Below are 18,518 nucleotides of genomic sequence, written 5' to 3' on the forward strand. Positions count from 1 at the left end.
CATGGTAAAGAGACCCAGGTGGTCGACATTATCCGGAACTCTGTACTACTCCGTCCCTCATAGCCTGAGTCGTTTTGGGGCACTGAACCCCATAAAAACACACAAAACAAATTTTCCGACCGGAGTGGCGAGTGTCCCTTCCCCTCGGAAGTCACGAGGCGTTCCTTTCACCCCCAAAGTGCGTATTCGGGGATACTGCGGCAAGTAGGCCCTTGCATGTGTGCGCGCCTCTGTGTTTGTGCTTCGGTATTTTTAGTGGCCGGTTGTCAACGAAGCTGAGAACAATCAAGACAGCGGACGAGAAAACGACGAGCGGCGAGTAGTGTGTGTGCAAATACTCGACTGTGCGGTTGCGCGAGCAAGATGGAGCGAGGTGTATGAAGCTGCGAGCGTGCATTTATCTTGTAAATAAGTTTTCGTTGTATATATAGTCATTTTTTGTTTTCAACGTACGCATTCAACCGTTTTTTCAATCAATGTGTATATATTTTTAACACTACCAACCCCGAAGAACTCCATAGCCAGCTTTGTCTCGCGCGGTTCCGAATGATGGACATTCGGCGCTTCTTCAAGCGTCAGCGGTTGTCTGACGAAGCGTTATCCAAATGCGCCCCTGCAGATTCTGGTGTGATATGTGACAACGGTGTAGCATTTGAACAGAGTGATGCAAGCTTTTATCACCGGACAGTAGCTGATGTCGTCGACTCCATGGAAGGGACTCTGTCAACAGTGAGTTCAGGTAATGCAGCAGGCCGAGATGATTCCATTTCTCCTTTCTTGGGATTTAAGTCCGGATTTGACCAGAGCGATGCAACCTTTCATCACCGGACAGTAGCCGACGTCGTCGTCTCCATGGAAGGAACTTCACCAGCGAGCTCCGGTCACGCAGTAAGCCGAGACGATTCCCTTTCTCCTTGCTTGGGATCGAAGTCCGGAGACAACATCAAGAAAACAAATAACTTGCCTCAAGAATATGACTTAGGAGAGTTTCTAGGCAAAGCTAAACTCACTGGCATACCGGACTTTTTGAAGTTACGTCTTCTTACTAAGCCATGGTCGCCAAATGTTACATACGATTTTAAGAAGGATGTAACACCTGGAAAGAGGCCTTTTCGACATCAATGGCTGGGAGATTACGCCCCCTGGCTTGCGTACTCAGCGACAGCGAAAGGCGCTATTTGTCGTTTTTGCGTCATTTTTCCTCCACGTGTTCACCGGGGTACTCAAGGAAGTTTTATCGTGCGCGCTTTCAGTAACTACAGAAAAATGCACGAGGCGTGCAGGGATCACGTAAAATCCCAATGGCACCAGGAGGCAATGACGGCCTGACAGAACTTTATGGATGTGATGAAAGGCAAGCAGCTACCCGTTGTAGAGCAGCTGAACAGAGCACTGCACGCGCAAGTTGAAAGGAACCGTGAGAAACTATTTCCAATAGTTTCCACCATTGTCTTTTGCGCGACGCATGACTTGCCAATTCGCGGCAAGCAGTCCGATAGTTGAGTCTTCAATGATCTGCTTGACTTTCGTGTAGAAGCTGGATATACTCTACTTCAGGAGCACTTCGCTTCTTCTGCTGGCAATGCCAAGTACACTTCTGTCCGCGTCCAGAACGAGATCATCACAATCTGTGGCGACATCCTGAAAGAGCAGATAGTTACCGAAGCTAACAAAGCGTTTGCTTTTTCCGTTCTTGCTGACGAAACTGCAGATATTTCAGGAAAAGAGCAGATGTCTATAGGCGTTCGCTTTATTGACAAGGCGGGAGCCGAAGTGTGCGTTCGAGAGCAGTTTTTGGGATTTGTAGAGCTGGAGCAATTAAACTCTGCTTGCATCGCCGCGGCAATCTTGAAGTTTTTGACGAATGTCGGGCTGATTCTTTCGAACCTCGTTGGACAGGGGTACGATGGATGCTCTACAATGGCTGGAAAAGAAGCTGGAGTGAACAAAATTATACAAAAACAGTTCCCGAAGGCACTATTTTTCCACTGTGCAAGTCACAAACTAAATCTCGTCATCAACGATCTGAACGACGTCTCTGAAATTCGAAACACAATTGGCATAATCAAACAAACCATAAACTTCTTCCGCGAGAGCGTACTCCGGAGAAAATTGGTGCCGAACATTCCGATGCTGTGTGAGACAAGATGGTCTGCAAAATATAAGTCTATTAGGATCTTCTCTCAGCATTACGTGGCCATAGTCGAAGCACTCGAGGAGCTCGCGTCCACGGAATCATGCTCGTACGCTGCAACTAGACAACGAGCTCACATCCTCTACTGCGCAACAACAAGCTCATCTTTCATCGTCTGCTTGCATATTGTAGTGAAGTACAGCGCTCGGCTCGAACCAGTTACGAACATTCTGCAAGGTGTATCCATGGACTTCCATTCTGTGCATGACCACATCACTGAGCTGCAACGTATTTTTCGCGGCCACCGGACGAACGCTGTAGAGGAGTTCTCTAACATCATGAATGCAGCAAGGGAGGCAGCCAATCACTTAAATGTGGTGATATCTGTGCCAAGACAAGTCTCTCGTCAGGCCCACCGAGACAACTACGGGATTCAGTCGCCGGAGGAATACTACCGTGTGGCAATATATGTGCCGTACTTGGACTCCCTCACTGCTTCTTTAGCTCGGCGCTTTTCTGAAAGCAATGAGAGGAGCTTCAAACTTCTCCAGCTGCATCCATCAAAAATGAAGCACTTGAGCCGTGTTGAGTTCGCTGTTCTCGCCGAAGAACTCCAGTGCTTTTACGGCATCGACAACTTCAAGGAAGAGGCCATCTCTTGGTACGAGATGTGGTGCAACAAAACTGGGGACCCATCAGAAATAACTTACTGCGAGCTTCTACATCAGGCCAAGACATTCTTCCCTGGTGTTGCAAAAGCCATTGAGGTGGCTCTGGCTTTGCCAGTTACTACCTGTACGGTCGAACGCTCCTTCAGTACAATGAGGAGAGTGAAAACGTGGCTACGCTCAACGATGACAAACGACAGACTGGACGGCCTTTGTATGATGAGTGTGCACCGAGAGCGTGTAATGAAGCACAGGAATGAATTTATCACCCGTGTCATCACGCAATTCGCCCAGAAAAATCCGAGGCGTCTACAGTTGCTGTTTACTGACTGACTGTCGTTGCGTGTTTGTGAACATATTGTGCTGTGTGCTGGTCATCAATCCGGGTGTGTCGAGAACCCGTATGCAGCAAGACTGAGCACTCTTCTCCACGAAGTGATAGTATCTTTTTGCATTTTTATTAATTTTAATTGTTTCTTCGTTGATAAACTCCAATGTATCTCTCCTATAGCCACGCTTTAATTTGCTGTTTGTAATTTTTCTTTCATGTGTGTATTTTACTTATTTATTTTATTTATTTATAAATAAATAAATTTACTCCGCAAATAGTGCCTTTTTGCTACGAACATAACCCCCCCCCCTCCGGCGCCAACAGCCAATGGGCCCCCCCCCCTGCAAAAAATTCTGCGGACGCCCTTGTTAACAGGAGTATTTTCGCACTGCGCGCTTCTGTCTAGAAGCAGCCACCATGGTCGGGAATCTCGGCAGTACGCGCCATACCGGAGCTAAAATATTCGCGAGTTCAAAATAAGCAGGATCGCAACTTTGCGCCGGGGGTGTGTTTACACGTCGTGATGCCACCGCTTTGTTCTTGCACAGGTCCCCGCCGGGCGAAGCGCAGCCCCACCAGAGGGGAACAACTGGGGCTCACACGTGGGGCGGCTGCCGAAGCCGTCACCTGCCGTTCCCGGTGGCCGGCCTCGTGCGAAGACCGTCTGACGTGACACAAAAATAAACTTTGTTTTCTCTCACTGTTCCATTGTATGAGATGCTGCGATCGATGGCTTCCTGGCACCCTCTAGCGCCTATGCCGCTGAGCTTGTAGCCTTTCATTCGGCTGTTGTTTTTGCTATTCACAACCCTCACTCTACGCCTGTTCATTTTTACACTGATTCTGTATCTCTGCTTTCTGCCCTGTCTGCAGTTACTTCTAACAATCCTACTATTATTGCAATTAAGAAATATCTCTATCGCTATGTCTTCTTTAGCCCCATTTCTTTTATTTCATATACGGGGTCATTCCGGAATTTTCAGTAACGAGGTAGCCGACCAAGCTGCTGGTAGTGCCGGGCAGTTTGGAAGTTTACATATTTCTACCCTTTCACGTCGTTGCTTGCATTCCCGTTTGCATCATTCTTCCCTTCATTTATGGAGCATTTTCTGGCGCGAGAATAATGGTGGCACTGAATTATTCAATTGGATCCCTGATAGACTTAATATTCCCCCTATTCGTCTACCCAGGAATCCTCTAATAACTTTACTTACTGGGCATGGTAGATTTTCGTTGTGTTTTAAAAGATTTTTCCTGTCTCCGTCTTCAATTTGTTCCTGTGGATTGTTATGTGAAGATATCAGTCATTACTTCCGGTACTGTTTCGTTACTGCTCCTTTAGTTTCTCGTTCAAAATCTCTTTGCTCATCGGACATCACACCATCTGTTTGCCCCTCCGTTCTCCGAGACCCTGCTGCTTGTGCTCTTGTCCTTCAAATGGTTCACCTCATAAGTAGTACAATTCCAAATTAATCACGCTGATTCCCCTCTTTCCTCGAATTTCTCTTCCCCAAGCTTTGCAGAGAGGAGCGCCCCGTGCTCCTTCATTGAGCATAGGCGGCTATGTCGTGCCGTGACTTTGACAGTGACTGCGTTCTTCACTGTGTGACTATGACTCTGTCTTGACTGTGTGACAGTCTCTATGTCCCTGACTGTGTGACTGTGACTTCGCTTTTTCTTTTGTCTTGATTATGTTATTATTTTTCTGATTTTTATTTTGTGGCCGGCGCTCAGTGCTTTCTTCGACTGTTACGGTGACCATGACTTTGCAGTGACTTGGGTTTTCTCTTTTTTTATTACTATTATTTATTCCGCGGACTGCACGCTGTGCTTTGGCTATCTGCCTGCGACTATCTTTTATTGTGACGAGCCTTTTATTTCTTTTTTTTAGTTGTTTTTAATGCTCTCTTTTTCTCTTATTTTTTTTTCTTTGGCACATTTAATTATTTTTCATATATTTTGAATTGGCGTTAAGCCAGGCAAAGCATTGCTGGTCCAGGCATCCTCTCTCTTTCTTTTATGTTTTTTTACCTTTTTTTTTAGAGGACCAATAAAAGGGTAAAAGGGCTTCCTGGAGGCAGTATACTCTTCTGCTTCCGTTCGGGACGCTGTGATTCCAACGTTATTTTGTTTACATGCCCTAACGATCCCGTCATGCCCCTATCCTTACTTGGCCAGTAACATCCCTGTTAGCTATTTAACGGGAGAAGGAACAAAATAGTTTATTAGCACACCGACGTGAATGAAAAAGAAGATCGTGATGTACAGCCGACCAATGCTCTACACACCAATGCTCTACTGTCACTTCTACAACATACGCCCAGTCTAGAGGTGTCCCACAAGGCTCCGTTCTTTCACCGTTATTGTTTAACATACTAATGCGTGATATCCCTATTCACCCAGCCGTCAAAGTTTATGTGTACGCGGATGATATTGCTTTTTTCGCTTCTGCCAAAGACATTCATATCCTGTACCAATTACTGCATGAGTATTTAAATGCTCTGGAAATTTGGCAAGATAGCATAAAGTTAACTTTAAATGTCAACAAGTGTGCCGTCCTTGTTTTCCCACAAGCAACCCCTCTTTACATCTCTCTGTCATATCACTCTATCCTCATCCCGCAAGTTGATTCAACAAAATACTTGGGCATAATATATGACCCGCATTTAGACTGGCGGCCACACATTAGAAGCATTGCGCTTAAGGGTGAGCGTGCCCTCGGCCGGTTGGTGAGGGTCAGCAACAAAAAATTTGGTATGCGCCGAGACACTCTCTTACTTCTTTATAAGACCTATGTACGGCCAATCCTTGAATTCGGCTCCGTTCTCTTTTCTGGGTACCCAAAGTACAAGCGTGAACCCCTGTTTGTTATAGAGCGACGCGCTCTGCGCCTTTGCTTAGGTCTGCCTAAATCAGTAGCTAATGCTGTGTTGTACTTGGAGGCGCGGATACCTGACCTCAATTCCCGGTTTGAGCTTATCACTGTGCAGACATTTTTAAGGTCTTTGGAGCCTGTTCCTGGATTGGCTAGCCCTATATTTACAACGAACCCAACTCTCTTCTTTGGCACTCCCTGGCCTCGGTATACGCTCCCTCAGGTGGTGTTAACTCCCTGCTGTCAAATATTCCTGTATCAATGAGATCTTTAGTACTAGTCAACCACAGGCGGGCTGACACGGCAGTCTTCCTTGACAACACCCTCCCAAGGAATGCTAAGAACCTGCCCGCCAATATGTTAAATGGGCTCATAGACGAGTACCTAGACAATTTTCCTAACCATATTGCCGTCTATACAGATGCCTCCCAGCAAAATGAAAATGCCGCTATTGGTATTTACTCAAGGGCTCTTGATTGCAGCTACTCATTTCGGGCCCCTGACTATACCCCTATTTTTGTAGCTGATTTTCTGGCCATTTAGTTGGCCTTAATAAGGATTCCCTGCAGTATCACTCGGGTTATTATACTCTCAGACAACCTTTCTGTTTTGGCAGCGCCCGAAACCTCGAGTGATACTCCTATGAGCCGTTCCCTTCAATTTTTTATTCGTCCACATGTTACAGAAGTACGCTTTCACTGGGTCCCTGGGCACTGTGGCATTGTTTTTAATGAGAGGGCTGATTTTTTAGCAAAGTCTGCCCATGATGGCCCTATTGTCCCTTTCGTCCCAAATACTATTTACTTGACTCTAGCATGCTTTCAGCGATTCCAGCGTTTCCACACCTTGAGCCATGAGCCTCTCCTCGCTGCAGCAGATTTTCAACACCTGGCATTTCCTTGGAGTGTGCGGATGTGCAGTTCGAGCCAATGTGAGGTGTCCATGACCCTTTTGCGCTGCAGGATACCGCGGCTAAATCTTTATTTATACCGATCGGGGCTTTCGATATCCAACCTTTTTGAGTCTTGTGGCGAAATTGAGTGAATAGAACATTTTTTCCTCTCCTGCCGGCGGCTCGCTGCTCTCCATAGAATTTACTTGGAGATCCCCCTCGCTCGGCTTGGGCTTCCTCTATCTATTCCGATTCTCTTATCCTTCGAAGCAAGCGCCAAGGGATAAGACCTGAAGCCAGTGTTCGATTCTATTCACGATTATATAATTTCATCTGGTAGATTCCTCTGCTAGAATGTGAAATCACAACTTTTCTTTCTCTGTATTTTTTGCTTCGTACAAATTCTAGCTCTGCGTCCCAAAATTTTAAATTTACTCCATTCCCTGTACATGAGAGCGTTTGTATCCGCTATGCACCCTGGCCAATCCCCAGCCGCGGGTATGTGCCAATCAGCCTGAGGACATCATCATCATCATCATCAATGCTGTAATGATCTACTGCAAGCCTTGGCTCGTCAGTCGGTCGACTCCTTGAGAACTTAGCGAAGACCGGCTAACACATGTCGTGATGGCGAGGTTGTAATGTAGATTACACAGCGCTAAAATACTTGGACAAAAAGGATGAAACAAACGTGCGCGGCCTTCCCACTGTGTTTGGAAATATACTTCCGCACAGCAGATAGCGTGCGCTAGGTAGACATCGAATGCAGTTCTTTGCCCTCGCTCTGCCGTGCTTGTAACTGAGGGACGGCGTTGTTTCCGGCTGAGACTCTTCGAAAAACGTTCTTCAACCTCACCAGTCGTGCGGTCTGTATACAAACGCGTGCATTCTGGGCACCTTGAAAACCTCCTAGGGACATCGAGAAGAGTTACACGCTGATTTTATAAGCCCGTCATCTCGTCATTTATGATTACTTACAGCCAACGCAGTTATAGCATTCGAAAACAATGTTCAGTAATCTAGACCGCGGCTCGCACCCAGGGCCGGCACCAGCCGTCCCCCTTCAGAGCTCGTCCTCGCTCTCTGCGTCGGCCGCGAATCACAACACTACGCACGCCATCTCACACCGCGTACTTGGAAGTCAGCCACACGTTCTCCGGATACCCACGCGGGATTACCAAATTGCTGATAATAGTCCTGCCACCCTGCCGCCGTCAAACGCGCTCCGAGCATTGCCCTGCTGCGACGACCAGTCTGGCCCGGGCTAGCGCCGCCGCCCTTGTGAGGCTCGACACTTTGTCGCCTTCTCCGATATAGAATCCTAAAACGACGGGCTGAACACCGTCGCCAGACCCGCTGGCAAAATTAACTGCTTTGCGGCCACTATTCACGCCGACTAAGAAGGAGCGTGCCACATAGGCGCCTCTCGTTTGAAGTACCCGAAAGGTCTGCTGTAACGACACTCTTCGAATGCCGACACGATGGCTTGACAGCAGTTCTCTGCCCAGCCGCGTAATCCTGTACAATTGCCAGAAGTGGCTCGCAACGTCGTCGGAAGGCGGAAAGGATGAACCAATACAGAACAAAAAATTACGAAAATCGCAAAAAGCTCCGGGCTAACTCACGTTACAAAAAGCCGAGTGTGAAAAAATGAAAGGCAGCAGCTAAGTATGAACAGCAACATCTCTGCCTTTCTTGGAAGGGTGGCCATGGCGTTTGTCTTCCGAACATGGATGTGGGATAGGATCCCGGCAGAGCCGATGACATTGTGCTTATGAAGCCGAAATGGATAAACTTCAGCGTGGCTCGCGATGGTAGCCCACTTTAAGAAAACCTAGGTATTCAAAATTAATCCGGAGCCCTCCACGGCGGCGTGTCTCAAAGCCCATGTGCAGACATAAGGTTGATCCGTTCTCTGCGCAGCGTTACATGAACGAACAGCTAGCAGCCTCTCCGTCTTTCTCATTAATCGAGTGAGGCTCAGTCAGTCACTCAAAACAGCTTTATTTCGGAGCCAGATGAAGACCCCAGAGTGTGGGTCACCTTTCTGCTAAAGCCCGCTGTTTATCCAGCTCCACAGAGTTTCGCCAAGCGCTCCAGGTTGTGTGTGCGTGTGCGTGTGCGCGTGTGTGTCGGGGCAGAGGGTAAGGAGAGCGTTGCATGTGAAAAGCATACGTATGCTTGGGGTCTGCAATCTGATGAGAACACTATGGGCAATTTGGGTCCTCTGCGGAAGCGGAATAAATACAGTCTGTGCGGCGTAAAGAGCACGTTGGTTTGGATTACGACGAATTCGGGGTTGTTGTGAGATGAAATGTGGATATGGAGGAGGAAGCAAGGTGCGCTCCTCTTTAATGTACTCGTTGTGCTTGTTTACCTGTTAAATTAGGCTCGAACTTCGCATAGGCAAGTATACTTTCGCTAGATGATGCGGTGGTATATGTATATAGGACGAGCCCAGTCCATGCTGAACCTCGTGAGCACGCTCGACATGCCGGTACATCGGCAATTCGCGGAATGCAAAAAATCTTCTACCTGTAATGAGACGACTCGCACAATTAGTGTGAACGGCCGGTCTTTGTTCAAGCGGTGCTGCTCAGCAGGCCAGCGTTCGCAAGCGCGCTCCCGTGCTTCGTCAGCTTCGTCTTCTATCTTCTTCGTCTCCTTCGTCGGCGCTAGCCGCTGGGGCAGCAAACCCCAACTCTCTTTATTACAATACCCCCAGAGTGAAAAGGCGCCATCCTGGTGGCCTAAGGACTCGAGACGATAGCTGGGTCGTAGTAGGGCTTCAGGCGGTCTTGGTGCACAATTTCACGGCCGCGGCGGCGATTGCCAGACGAAGGCGTGAGGGGTTTGATCAGGTAGTTAACTGGGGATGTCTGCTGAACAACGCGATAGGGGCCTTGGTATTTGCTAAGCAGTTTTGTAGACTGCCCGAGCAGGAGGAGGGCACCCAAAGCCAAACCAAGGATTGAGGAACATAAGATGGCGGCAGACCGGGGGAAGCGGCGCGGGCGCTTCTCTGACGGTGCTGGTCGTGAGAAGTAAAGGAACGGGCCAGTTGACGGCATTCTTCGGCGTACGCAGCGGCTTGAGAGACGGTGGTCAATTTGGACGAATCGGGGCAATAAGGGAGTATGGTTTCCATGATGGAGGAAGGCTCGCTGCCATAGAGAAGAAAATACGGGGAAAAACCAGTAGTGGCTTGCGTTGCAGAATTGGAAGCGTAGGTAACGAAAGGCAGAACGCGGTCCCAGTCTGAGTGATCAGCAGAAATGTACTTGGCCATCATATCGCCGAGGGTCCGGTTAAAGCGCTCGGTCATGCCGTTGGTCTGCGGATGGTACCAAGACGTCGTGCGGTGAACGATATGACACTCCCGAAGGAGGGCTTCCACGACGCCGGACAAGAAGACGTGACCCCGATCGCTGAGCAATTCCTTAGGCGCACCGTGACGAAGAATGATGTTCTGAAGTATGAAACCGGCTACTTCAGAGGCGGTCGCAGCTGTTAACGGTGCAGTTTCCGCATAGCGCGTGAGATGATTAATGGCAACGATGATCCAGCGGTGGCCGGCGGCAGTGAAGGGAAGAGGGCCATAAAGGTCAATTCCAACACGGTCAAATGGCCGGACGGGACACAGTAAAGGTTGCAGAGGAGCAGGTGAGTGCGGTGGTGGGTTCTTGCGACGCTGACATTCCAGGCAAGAGCGTGTGTACTGGCGGACAAAACGGCACATGCCCCGCCAATAATACCGAAGGCGTAGGCGGGTAAAAGTTTTTAGCAGACCGGCATGACCGCATTGCGGGTCATCATGATAACTGGCACAAATGGCGGAGCGGAGATGCCTTGGAATAACGAGCAGCCATTGGCGACCATCGGGGAGGTAGTTCCGACGGTACAGCAGCTGGTCACGCACGACAAAGTGATGGGCTTGAGGACGGAGCGCTCTAGAAGGGAGGCGCGCTGAGCGGTTGGCTAGGAAATCCAGAAGAGAAGTAATCCAAGGATCCTTGCGCTGCTCAGAAGCCATATCAATAGAGTCAAGAGAAGGCGTGAGGCCGGAAATAGATGGTGGGTCAGGCTCAGAGGTCACAGGGGAGCGCGAGAGAGCGTCGGCGTCGGAGTGTTTACGACCGGAACGATAAATGACCCGAATATCGTAATCTTGTAAACGCTGAGCCCAACGAGCGAGACGGCCAGATGGATCTTTGAGTGACGACAGCCAACAAAGGGCATGGTGATCGGTAATGACATCGAACGGGCGCCCATATAAGTAAGGACGAAATTTTGTGATCGCCCAAATAATCGACAAACATTCTTTTTCTGTGACGGAATAATTAGTCTCCGCTTTCGTGAGCGCACGGCTGGCGTAAGCAACAACGTACTCATTGAAACCCGGTTTCCGCTGAGCTAGAACGGCACCGAGACCAATGCCGCTGGCGTCTGTGTGCAGTTCTGTAGGCGCGGAAGGGTCGAAATGGCGCAAGATCGGAGGAGAGGTGAGGAGCTGGCGCAGCGTCGCAAAAGCTTCGTCGCATGCAGGGGACCAAGCCTACAAGTCGTGGCTACCAGCGAGAAGTTGCGTCAGCGGGGCGATAACGGCAGAAAAATTCTTGATGAACCGGCGAAAGTAGGAGCAAAGGCCAAGAAAGCTTCTGAGTTCTTTCAGGGATGTGGGCTTCGGGAAATCAGCAACTGCGCGGAGCTTGGCAGGGTCCGGGAGTATACCATCCTTGGACACGACGTGGCCTAGGATAGTCAGCTGTCGAGCGCCGAAGCGACACTTTTTCAAGTTTAGTTGCAGGCCAGCGTCACTGAGGCAGCGAAGAACACTCTCGAGGCGAAGAAGATGAGAAGGAAAATTCTGGGAGAAGATGACAACGCCGTCCAAGTAGCAGAGGCAGGTCTGCCATTTAAGCCCACGGAGGATGTTGTCCATCATACGCTCAAAAGTGGCAGGCGCGTTGCAGAGACCGAAGGGCACCACATTAAATTCATACAGCCCATCAGGTGTGATGAAAGCTGTTTTCAGGCGATCGACTTCGGCCATCGGCACCTGCCAGTAGCCAGAGCGCAGATCCAACGAAGAAAAGTACTCCGCTCCCTGCAGGCAATCCAGCGCGTCATCTATACGAGGGAGCGGGTAGACGTCCTTCCGAGTAGTTTTGCTTAGCCGGCGGTAGTCTACGCAGAATCTAATGGAGCCGTCCTTTTTCTTCACGAGCACGACCGGAGAAGCCCATGGCCTGTGAGAGGGCTGGATCACGCCGCGGTGTAGCATGTCGTTCACCTGTTCATCAATGATGCGGCGCTCGGCGGAGGAGACGCGGTAGGGGCGTTGGTGCAAGGGTCCATGGATGCCACTGTCGATATGGTGGCGAACGGCTGCTGCACGACCCAACGGTGCTTGAGGGGAGTCGAAGGATGCGCGGAAGCGCTGCAGCAAAGCGATGAGCTGGGCGCGGTGGTGAGGTGGTAGAGCGGCATCGACAGAATGGGAGAACATATCCGAGGAGGACGGGTCGGCGATGTCGGCGGGAGGAGTGAGGGCGTTGATGTCATGGGCGTCAGGGTGATCAAGGACAGGAGAAGCGTCGTCGAGATCGATTAAATCAACTGTGCCAAGCGATTCTCCCCGAAGTAAAGTGGTGGGGAAAGGCAACGGGTTCGCGACGTACAGGGCACCACAACCACCAGAAAGTGTGAGCACGGCATGAGGGAGCATGACAGATTTTCGGTGCGCACAAAGAGGACAGGGTGAATAAAGGACAGTAGCGTCAGAGAGGGCAGCACAAGTCAGCGGCACGAGAACAGATGAGAAAGCTGGCACGTCGACGTCGTCAGCGGCGAGAATAGGCGTGGCGGTAACAGGGGAGGCGTCCAGAAGAGCATCACACAGCGGCGACAAATTAATTTCAGCACGTGCACAGTCAATGATGGCGTGATGCGCGGACAGAAAGTCCCACCCGAGGATGATATCATGAGAGGAGCGGGTGAGAACGAAGAACTCAATGGTGTAGGAGAGGCCATGGATGACGAGGCGGGCAGTGCACGCTGCCAGAGGGCGAATGGGGTCAGCGCTGGCGGTGCGAAGCGAAAGGTCCGAAAGCGGCGTCATCACATTTTTAATCTGCGGCACAAGTTGCGACTAATGATGGATACGGCAGCACCAGTGTCAATGAGCGCGTCAACAGTAACACCTTCAACGATCACTTCAATAACATTCGTAGGAGCGGTGATAGGGCTTGAGACAGTCGTTGACGGCGCAGTTCTTGCCTCCGGAACTGCCGCGCCTAGTTTTCCGCTTGGAGGGGTGGTGACCGGCGGCGCATAGGAGAGAGCGAACGGCGTCGAGGAGACGGCGACCGATGGCTGCGGTTGTAGGAGTCGGAGCTAGACGGGGGGGATTCTGAGGAGGCTGAGCAGAGGAGACAGGTACGGAAGGCAACGGAACGTCGTACGTCGGCGGGCGCCCGTAGTCGTGAGAACCGGATCCGCGCGTGCGGCACCAGCGGGCTACATGACCAGCGAGACCGCAAGCATAGCATATCGGGCGGTTATCTTGGGTACGCCACGGATTCATAGGGCGGGGACCGGTACGAGGCAGAGGATGGTGAGTGAGTGGCAGTGCAGGGGCGACCTGCCGCTGAGGGTACACGGTGAGAGGTGGCGAATAAGCAGGCACAACCGGCTGAGGGCGTGGCCGGGCGACTGCTTCTGCATATGTCAGCGGTGCAGTGACCAGAGGGGGTGGATTAGTGGGCGGCAGGACCTCAGTTATCTGCTCCTGGATGACACGCTGAATAGATGGCGACAGCGGTGGCGTTGGGGTGGATTGGCAGGTAACTATCGATAATTGACGAGCGACCTCCTCCCGCACAAACTGCTTGATGTGCTGAAGAAGTGTCGGCTGATCGTGGGCAGGACCGCCTACCGCCAAGCTGGAAAGACTGTCGTCCGGGCAAATGGCACGTCGGGTGACATGACGCTGTTTGCGGAGCTCGTCGTAGCTTTGGCACAAAGAGACTACGTCGGAGACTGTTTGAGGATCTTTTGACAACAGCATTTGAAATGCGTCGTCCTCAATGCCTTTCAGAATGTGTCGTATTTTGTCAGTTTCGCTCATAGATGGATTGAGCCGCTTAATAATAATAATAATAATATAATAATAATGGTTTTATTTGCGCCAAATGAATACATGGCGCGGGAGACCCGCAGTAAAAGCTGTCACAAGCGACAGCTTGACAAAGCCGGAGGCCCCCCTATACACTTGACAGCATCATAGGCGCAATGAAACGGCATGTCTCATCCAAAAAGAAAATAGAACAAAATATGAAAACATCTCCAATTACAATTACTCATAAGAACTACATAAAATTATACAGAAAATGTGTTAGAATGAAGCTAGAAAGCACTTACAAAAGCAATGGAACATTCATGTGCGAGGGCAATGAGTTTAGCGAAAGTAACAGATAAATTAAGCACATTTTTGCTTCAAATAAAATTCAAATCAAAGTGAATACAGACAAGCGGTACAGTCATGGTAAACAACAACGTGACAGAGTAAACAGGAATGGCAAGCGAAGTGTCCTAGTACATGTTGAAATACCGGCGGAGTGTTTTGAACGTCACCTTTTCAAGTTGGATATGTTTATGATTTAAATCATTTAGTAACCGGGGTAGTTTATTCTGTAGTGTTTGTAGGCCGTATGTTGTGCGAAACGTCCTTACTTTCCAGAGCTCCGTGTAACGTGTCTGGCGTGTAGTAGCGTTTTGTTGTAACCTGGCTAGACGATGTAGGAATGAACTGTTGCTGGCGTTTTCATTCTTGTCTTGCAAAGGATATAATCAAACAGCTTGGTAACAGGAATTATGTTGTATTTAGGAAATAGATGATACGTATGTGAATAAAACGGCAGATTTTCTATTACTCTTACAAACCTTTTCTGCAACTTGTGAAGCTTCTGCAAATTTCCGTAAGTTGTCGTAGACCAAACTAAGTGACAATAATTGAGTCGGGAGGAGAATAAGGTATTATAAATTAACAGTAAGATTTTTGGTGGTAGTAAATTGCGATTGCGGTATACTAGCCCAATTACCTGTGCCAGCTTAATAAGCATGCTGTCCACGTGGACATCCCATGACATATTCTGCTGAAAGATAACACCTAATGTCTTAATACTGGAAGTTATTTCGAGAGGAGTGGCATTTAAGTAGATAGACTTTTGTATTGTTAGGTTTTTGTTTTTACTTCGAAAGAATACGGCTTTTGTTTTGTTTGCATTAATCGTCAGGCTGTTTTTACGCGTCCATTCGTCTAGTTTTATTAATGTTAAATTAGCAGCATCAACAAGGTCGTCACTAGTTTTACCGGTTAATAATATGCTGGTATCATCCGCGTACATGATAAATTTCACGGTTGCGTCAATATTCACAATATCATTCACGTACATATTAAATAAAAAAGGTCCTAATATACTGCCTTGTGGGACGCCTGCTGAAATAGATAATGGGTTAGAACTGTGGTTGTTTATGACGACTATTTGTCTACGAAATTCCAAGTAGGAGCATATAAGAGATGCGGCTTTACCACGAAAGCCATAGTGTTGGAGTTTCTTAATTAAAAGTTGATGACTAATGGAGTCAAATGCTTTTGACAGGTCAATAAAAATTCCTAATACAAGTCTTCCTTCTTCAAACTGATTTAGTATGTGTTCTTTTTGTTGTAGCAATGCGAGTTGTGTGCCTAAACCCTTACGGAAGCCATACTGGCAATCAGTCAGCAGGCAATGTTTCTGCTCAAATTCGGATAGTCGCTTTAAAATAACTTTTTCGAAGACTTTTGAAAAGACGGGAAGGATTGATAACGGTCGATAGTTTCCTAAGTCGTTTTTATCGCCTTTTTTAAAGAGCGCAGCGACTCGCGCTATCTGCATCGTTCGAGGAAACGTGCCTTCGCTTATACAGATATTAAAGATATATGTAAGACAAGGAGAGAGAAGGTCAGCAACATATTTGATGGGTTTTATTTGGATACCATCAATATCTTTAGCGGTACTATTATTTAGACTATGAATTGTGCTAATTATCTCTCCCTCATTTACTGGATACAAAAATATAGAGCTAGAGTTGTATGGAATACCATCAAGATCATTGTCTGGTACGTTGTTACTTCCAATTTTAACAAAGTGTTCGTTAAAAGCGTCAGCAAGTGCTTTTCCCTCTAACTCAAGACCATTTATTTTTAAGCTCTGTATCCTTTCCTCAGGAATATTGCAATTCAACAAAGAGTTCAGTTTTTTCCACATTGTGGCCGTACGTGGAACCAGTGAATTAAAGGAAAGTGTATAGTAATCTCGCCTGGCCTTTTTTATATCTTTGTCTAAACGATTCCTAATTTTTTTAAAAGCCTGAAATATTCGGGGTCTCTTGCCTTTATAAATTCACTGTATAATGCATTCTTTCTCCGTATTCTGGCAGATAGCTCTGCACTAATCCATGGTTTACGTATTTTCTTTTTTTGTTTAATGCACTTAGAAGGAAAGCTAATGTCATAACTTTCTTTCAATAGGCTGAAAAAAGCCTCGTAAGCCAAATTTGCGTCTTTAAGATCGTATACAGTATCCCAACATGTCTGAGCTATCTTCTCACGAAAAATAGAAAGAGTCTGATCTGTTATTAGTTGAATGAAATGGTTTGTCTTTGTTTCCTTGTTTCGTACGTGACCCTTGAAACATAAATATATCGACAAGTGATCACTGAGATCCGACGCGAAGACGCCAGCATTAATGACTTCAGAACTTAAATTCATAATAAATACGTCAATTAAAGATGACGAATTCTCGGTCACTCTGGTAGGAAGACTGATAGTATTCCAACACGCGTTCAGCTCCAAGAGAGCTAAATTTTGGTGAATCATTCTTCATCATGTTAATGTTAATGTCTCCGCCATAAATTAAATTGAAATTGTTTTCATTTATAAAGACGAGAAAAGTTTCTAAGAACTCCAAAAATGATGTATACGGCAATACGGCAATACATACGGAACCATGTAACGGAACCATTCGGCGGGCGATAGCAAACAGCGAAAACAGTATTGTTTTGTATCACTGATAAAAATTCATAGTCATGAGTTATTACTGAAAACTGGTTCAATATTTCACATGCAGACGGCTTTTTAACCAAGGTGCATATTCCGCCACCACGACCTGTTGATCGATTCAGGTAGAAAGTATTGTACAATGGAAGCCGAAAGATGTTCACATCGTCAACACACCAAGTATCTGTCAGCATAATGACGTCAAAGGATTGCTTTGTTTGCTCAAAAAAGAGTTGGAAGTCATGTTCCTTGCGAGTAAAAGAACGTATGTTTAAGTGAAAACATCTGAAAGCCTTCGAAAACGCTGTACCTAAGTGATGGTTGAAAGTGTGTGGCAATACATACGAGTGAGTAGGTGCCATAGTGTTCTTAGTGTTCAGCTGATCTGTTGCTTAAGTTTGTCGCGGTCACTAGACCAGGAAATGACCACCGCGTTTTGCCCATCAGCTTTCCGGACCAAGACCTTGTTGTTGTTGTGCCATACGTATTTGTAGTTATTTGTCTTGGCCCAGAGCTTTGTTTCGGTAAGCAGAGTACGTGTCCTTTTTGTCAGGTTTTCTAACACAAAAATGCTGTCATTTCCTTGGCACAGTGTTTTCCTGTTTTGCCACCATTTGTCTCTTACTGATTGTTTGGCGAAACGACAGATAATGCCAGGTATCTTATCTTGCTTTGAGGGCAGGCGATGAGTGGACACTATGTCACTTTCCTGAAGCTGTGGCAGGTTGTTTAGAGTTGCCAGCTTATTTATCTCATCAACCAGGTTTTCATCCTTCATTGCTTTAATTCCATGGAATTCAAGGTTGAGCTTTCGGCTTCTCCATTCCAAACAGTCCATTTCGTTTTTCAGCTGCGTTATTTCATCGTCTTGCTTCTCAATCTTATCTACCCTGTGTTTCAGTTCCTTGACTTCACGTTCGTTCTTTTCTATCCGAGTTAGAAGCTCATCGTACTGGTCACTCATGTACTGAACTGTGTCTTCGACGCTGTCAAATGTTTCTTTTAGCGGTAAAAGGTACTCCAGCTTTTCATTGATTGATTTCAGCAGTGCACGAACATCTTGGTCATCCGTATCAATGCTGGATCTATCGAGTTGTGGACCACGACCTTTCGAACGCCTGCAATTTGAGCAACGCCAGGCACTGTGATACTGCTCCCCTTTTGACTTGATAGTAGCATCTGAAATTCCTGCACATTTTCCCGTGTGATAGACAGATCTACAGTCACTACAGTCGATTTTGGAATCAAGTTCCTCGAGTTGCATATCACATGACCCACACTGTTCATCAAGGGGCATAGCGACCCTTCTGGCAGCAGCAGCAGCAGCAGTAAAAGAAGACAGCGGGAAAATATATTAACAGAGCAGCAACTAACCTGCAATTGCAGAGAAAACTCCTTAAGATGGTGCCTTTCCCGTGCCGCTGCCGCTGCCAGTGTGACAGCCGCAGGTTTCTGGGCTTTCTTTATAGCCTCGTCCGATGGGTGGGCGTGTCCGCTGGCCGGTAGCGATGCAGTC

General features: G+C 47.8%; 1 protein-coding gene across 1 annotated transcript; it reads right to left on the reverse strand.

Annotated features, from left to right (window-relative positions):
- Positions 1 to 17,378: 17,378 nt before the first annotated feature.
- On the reverse strand, positions 17,379 to 18,299 carry LOC149337582 (uncharacterized). The gene has a single exon (XM_089554909.1). It carries the CDS (start codon positions 18,297 to 18,299, stop codon positions 17,379 to 17,381), a length of 921 nt encoding a protein of 306 aa, XP_089411035.1.
- Positions 18,300 to 18,518: the final 219 nt, after the last annotated feature.

Source organism: Amblyomma mixtum, chromosome 7 (genome assembly GCF_055824585.1).
Source record: "Amblyomma mixtum isolate Tamu chromosome 7, ASM5582458v1, whole genome shotgun sequence".
NCBI classification, from domain to species: Eukaryota; Metazoa; Arthropoda; class Arachnida; order Ixodida; family Ixodidae; genus Amblyomma; species Amblyomma mixtum.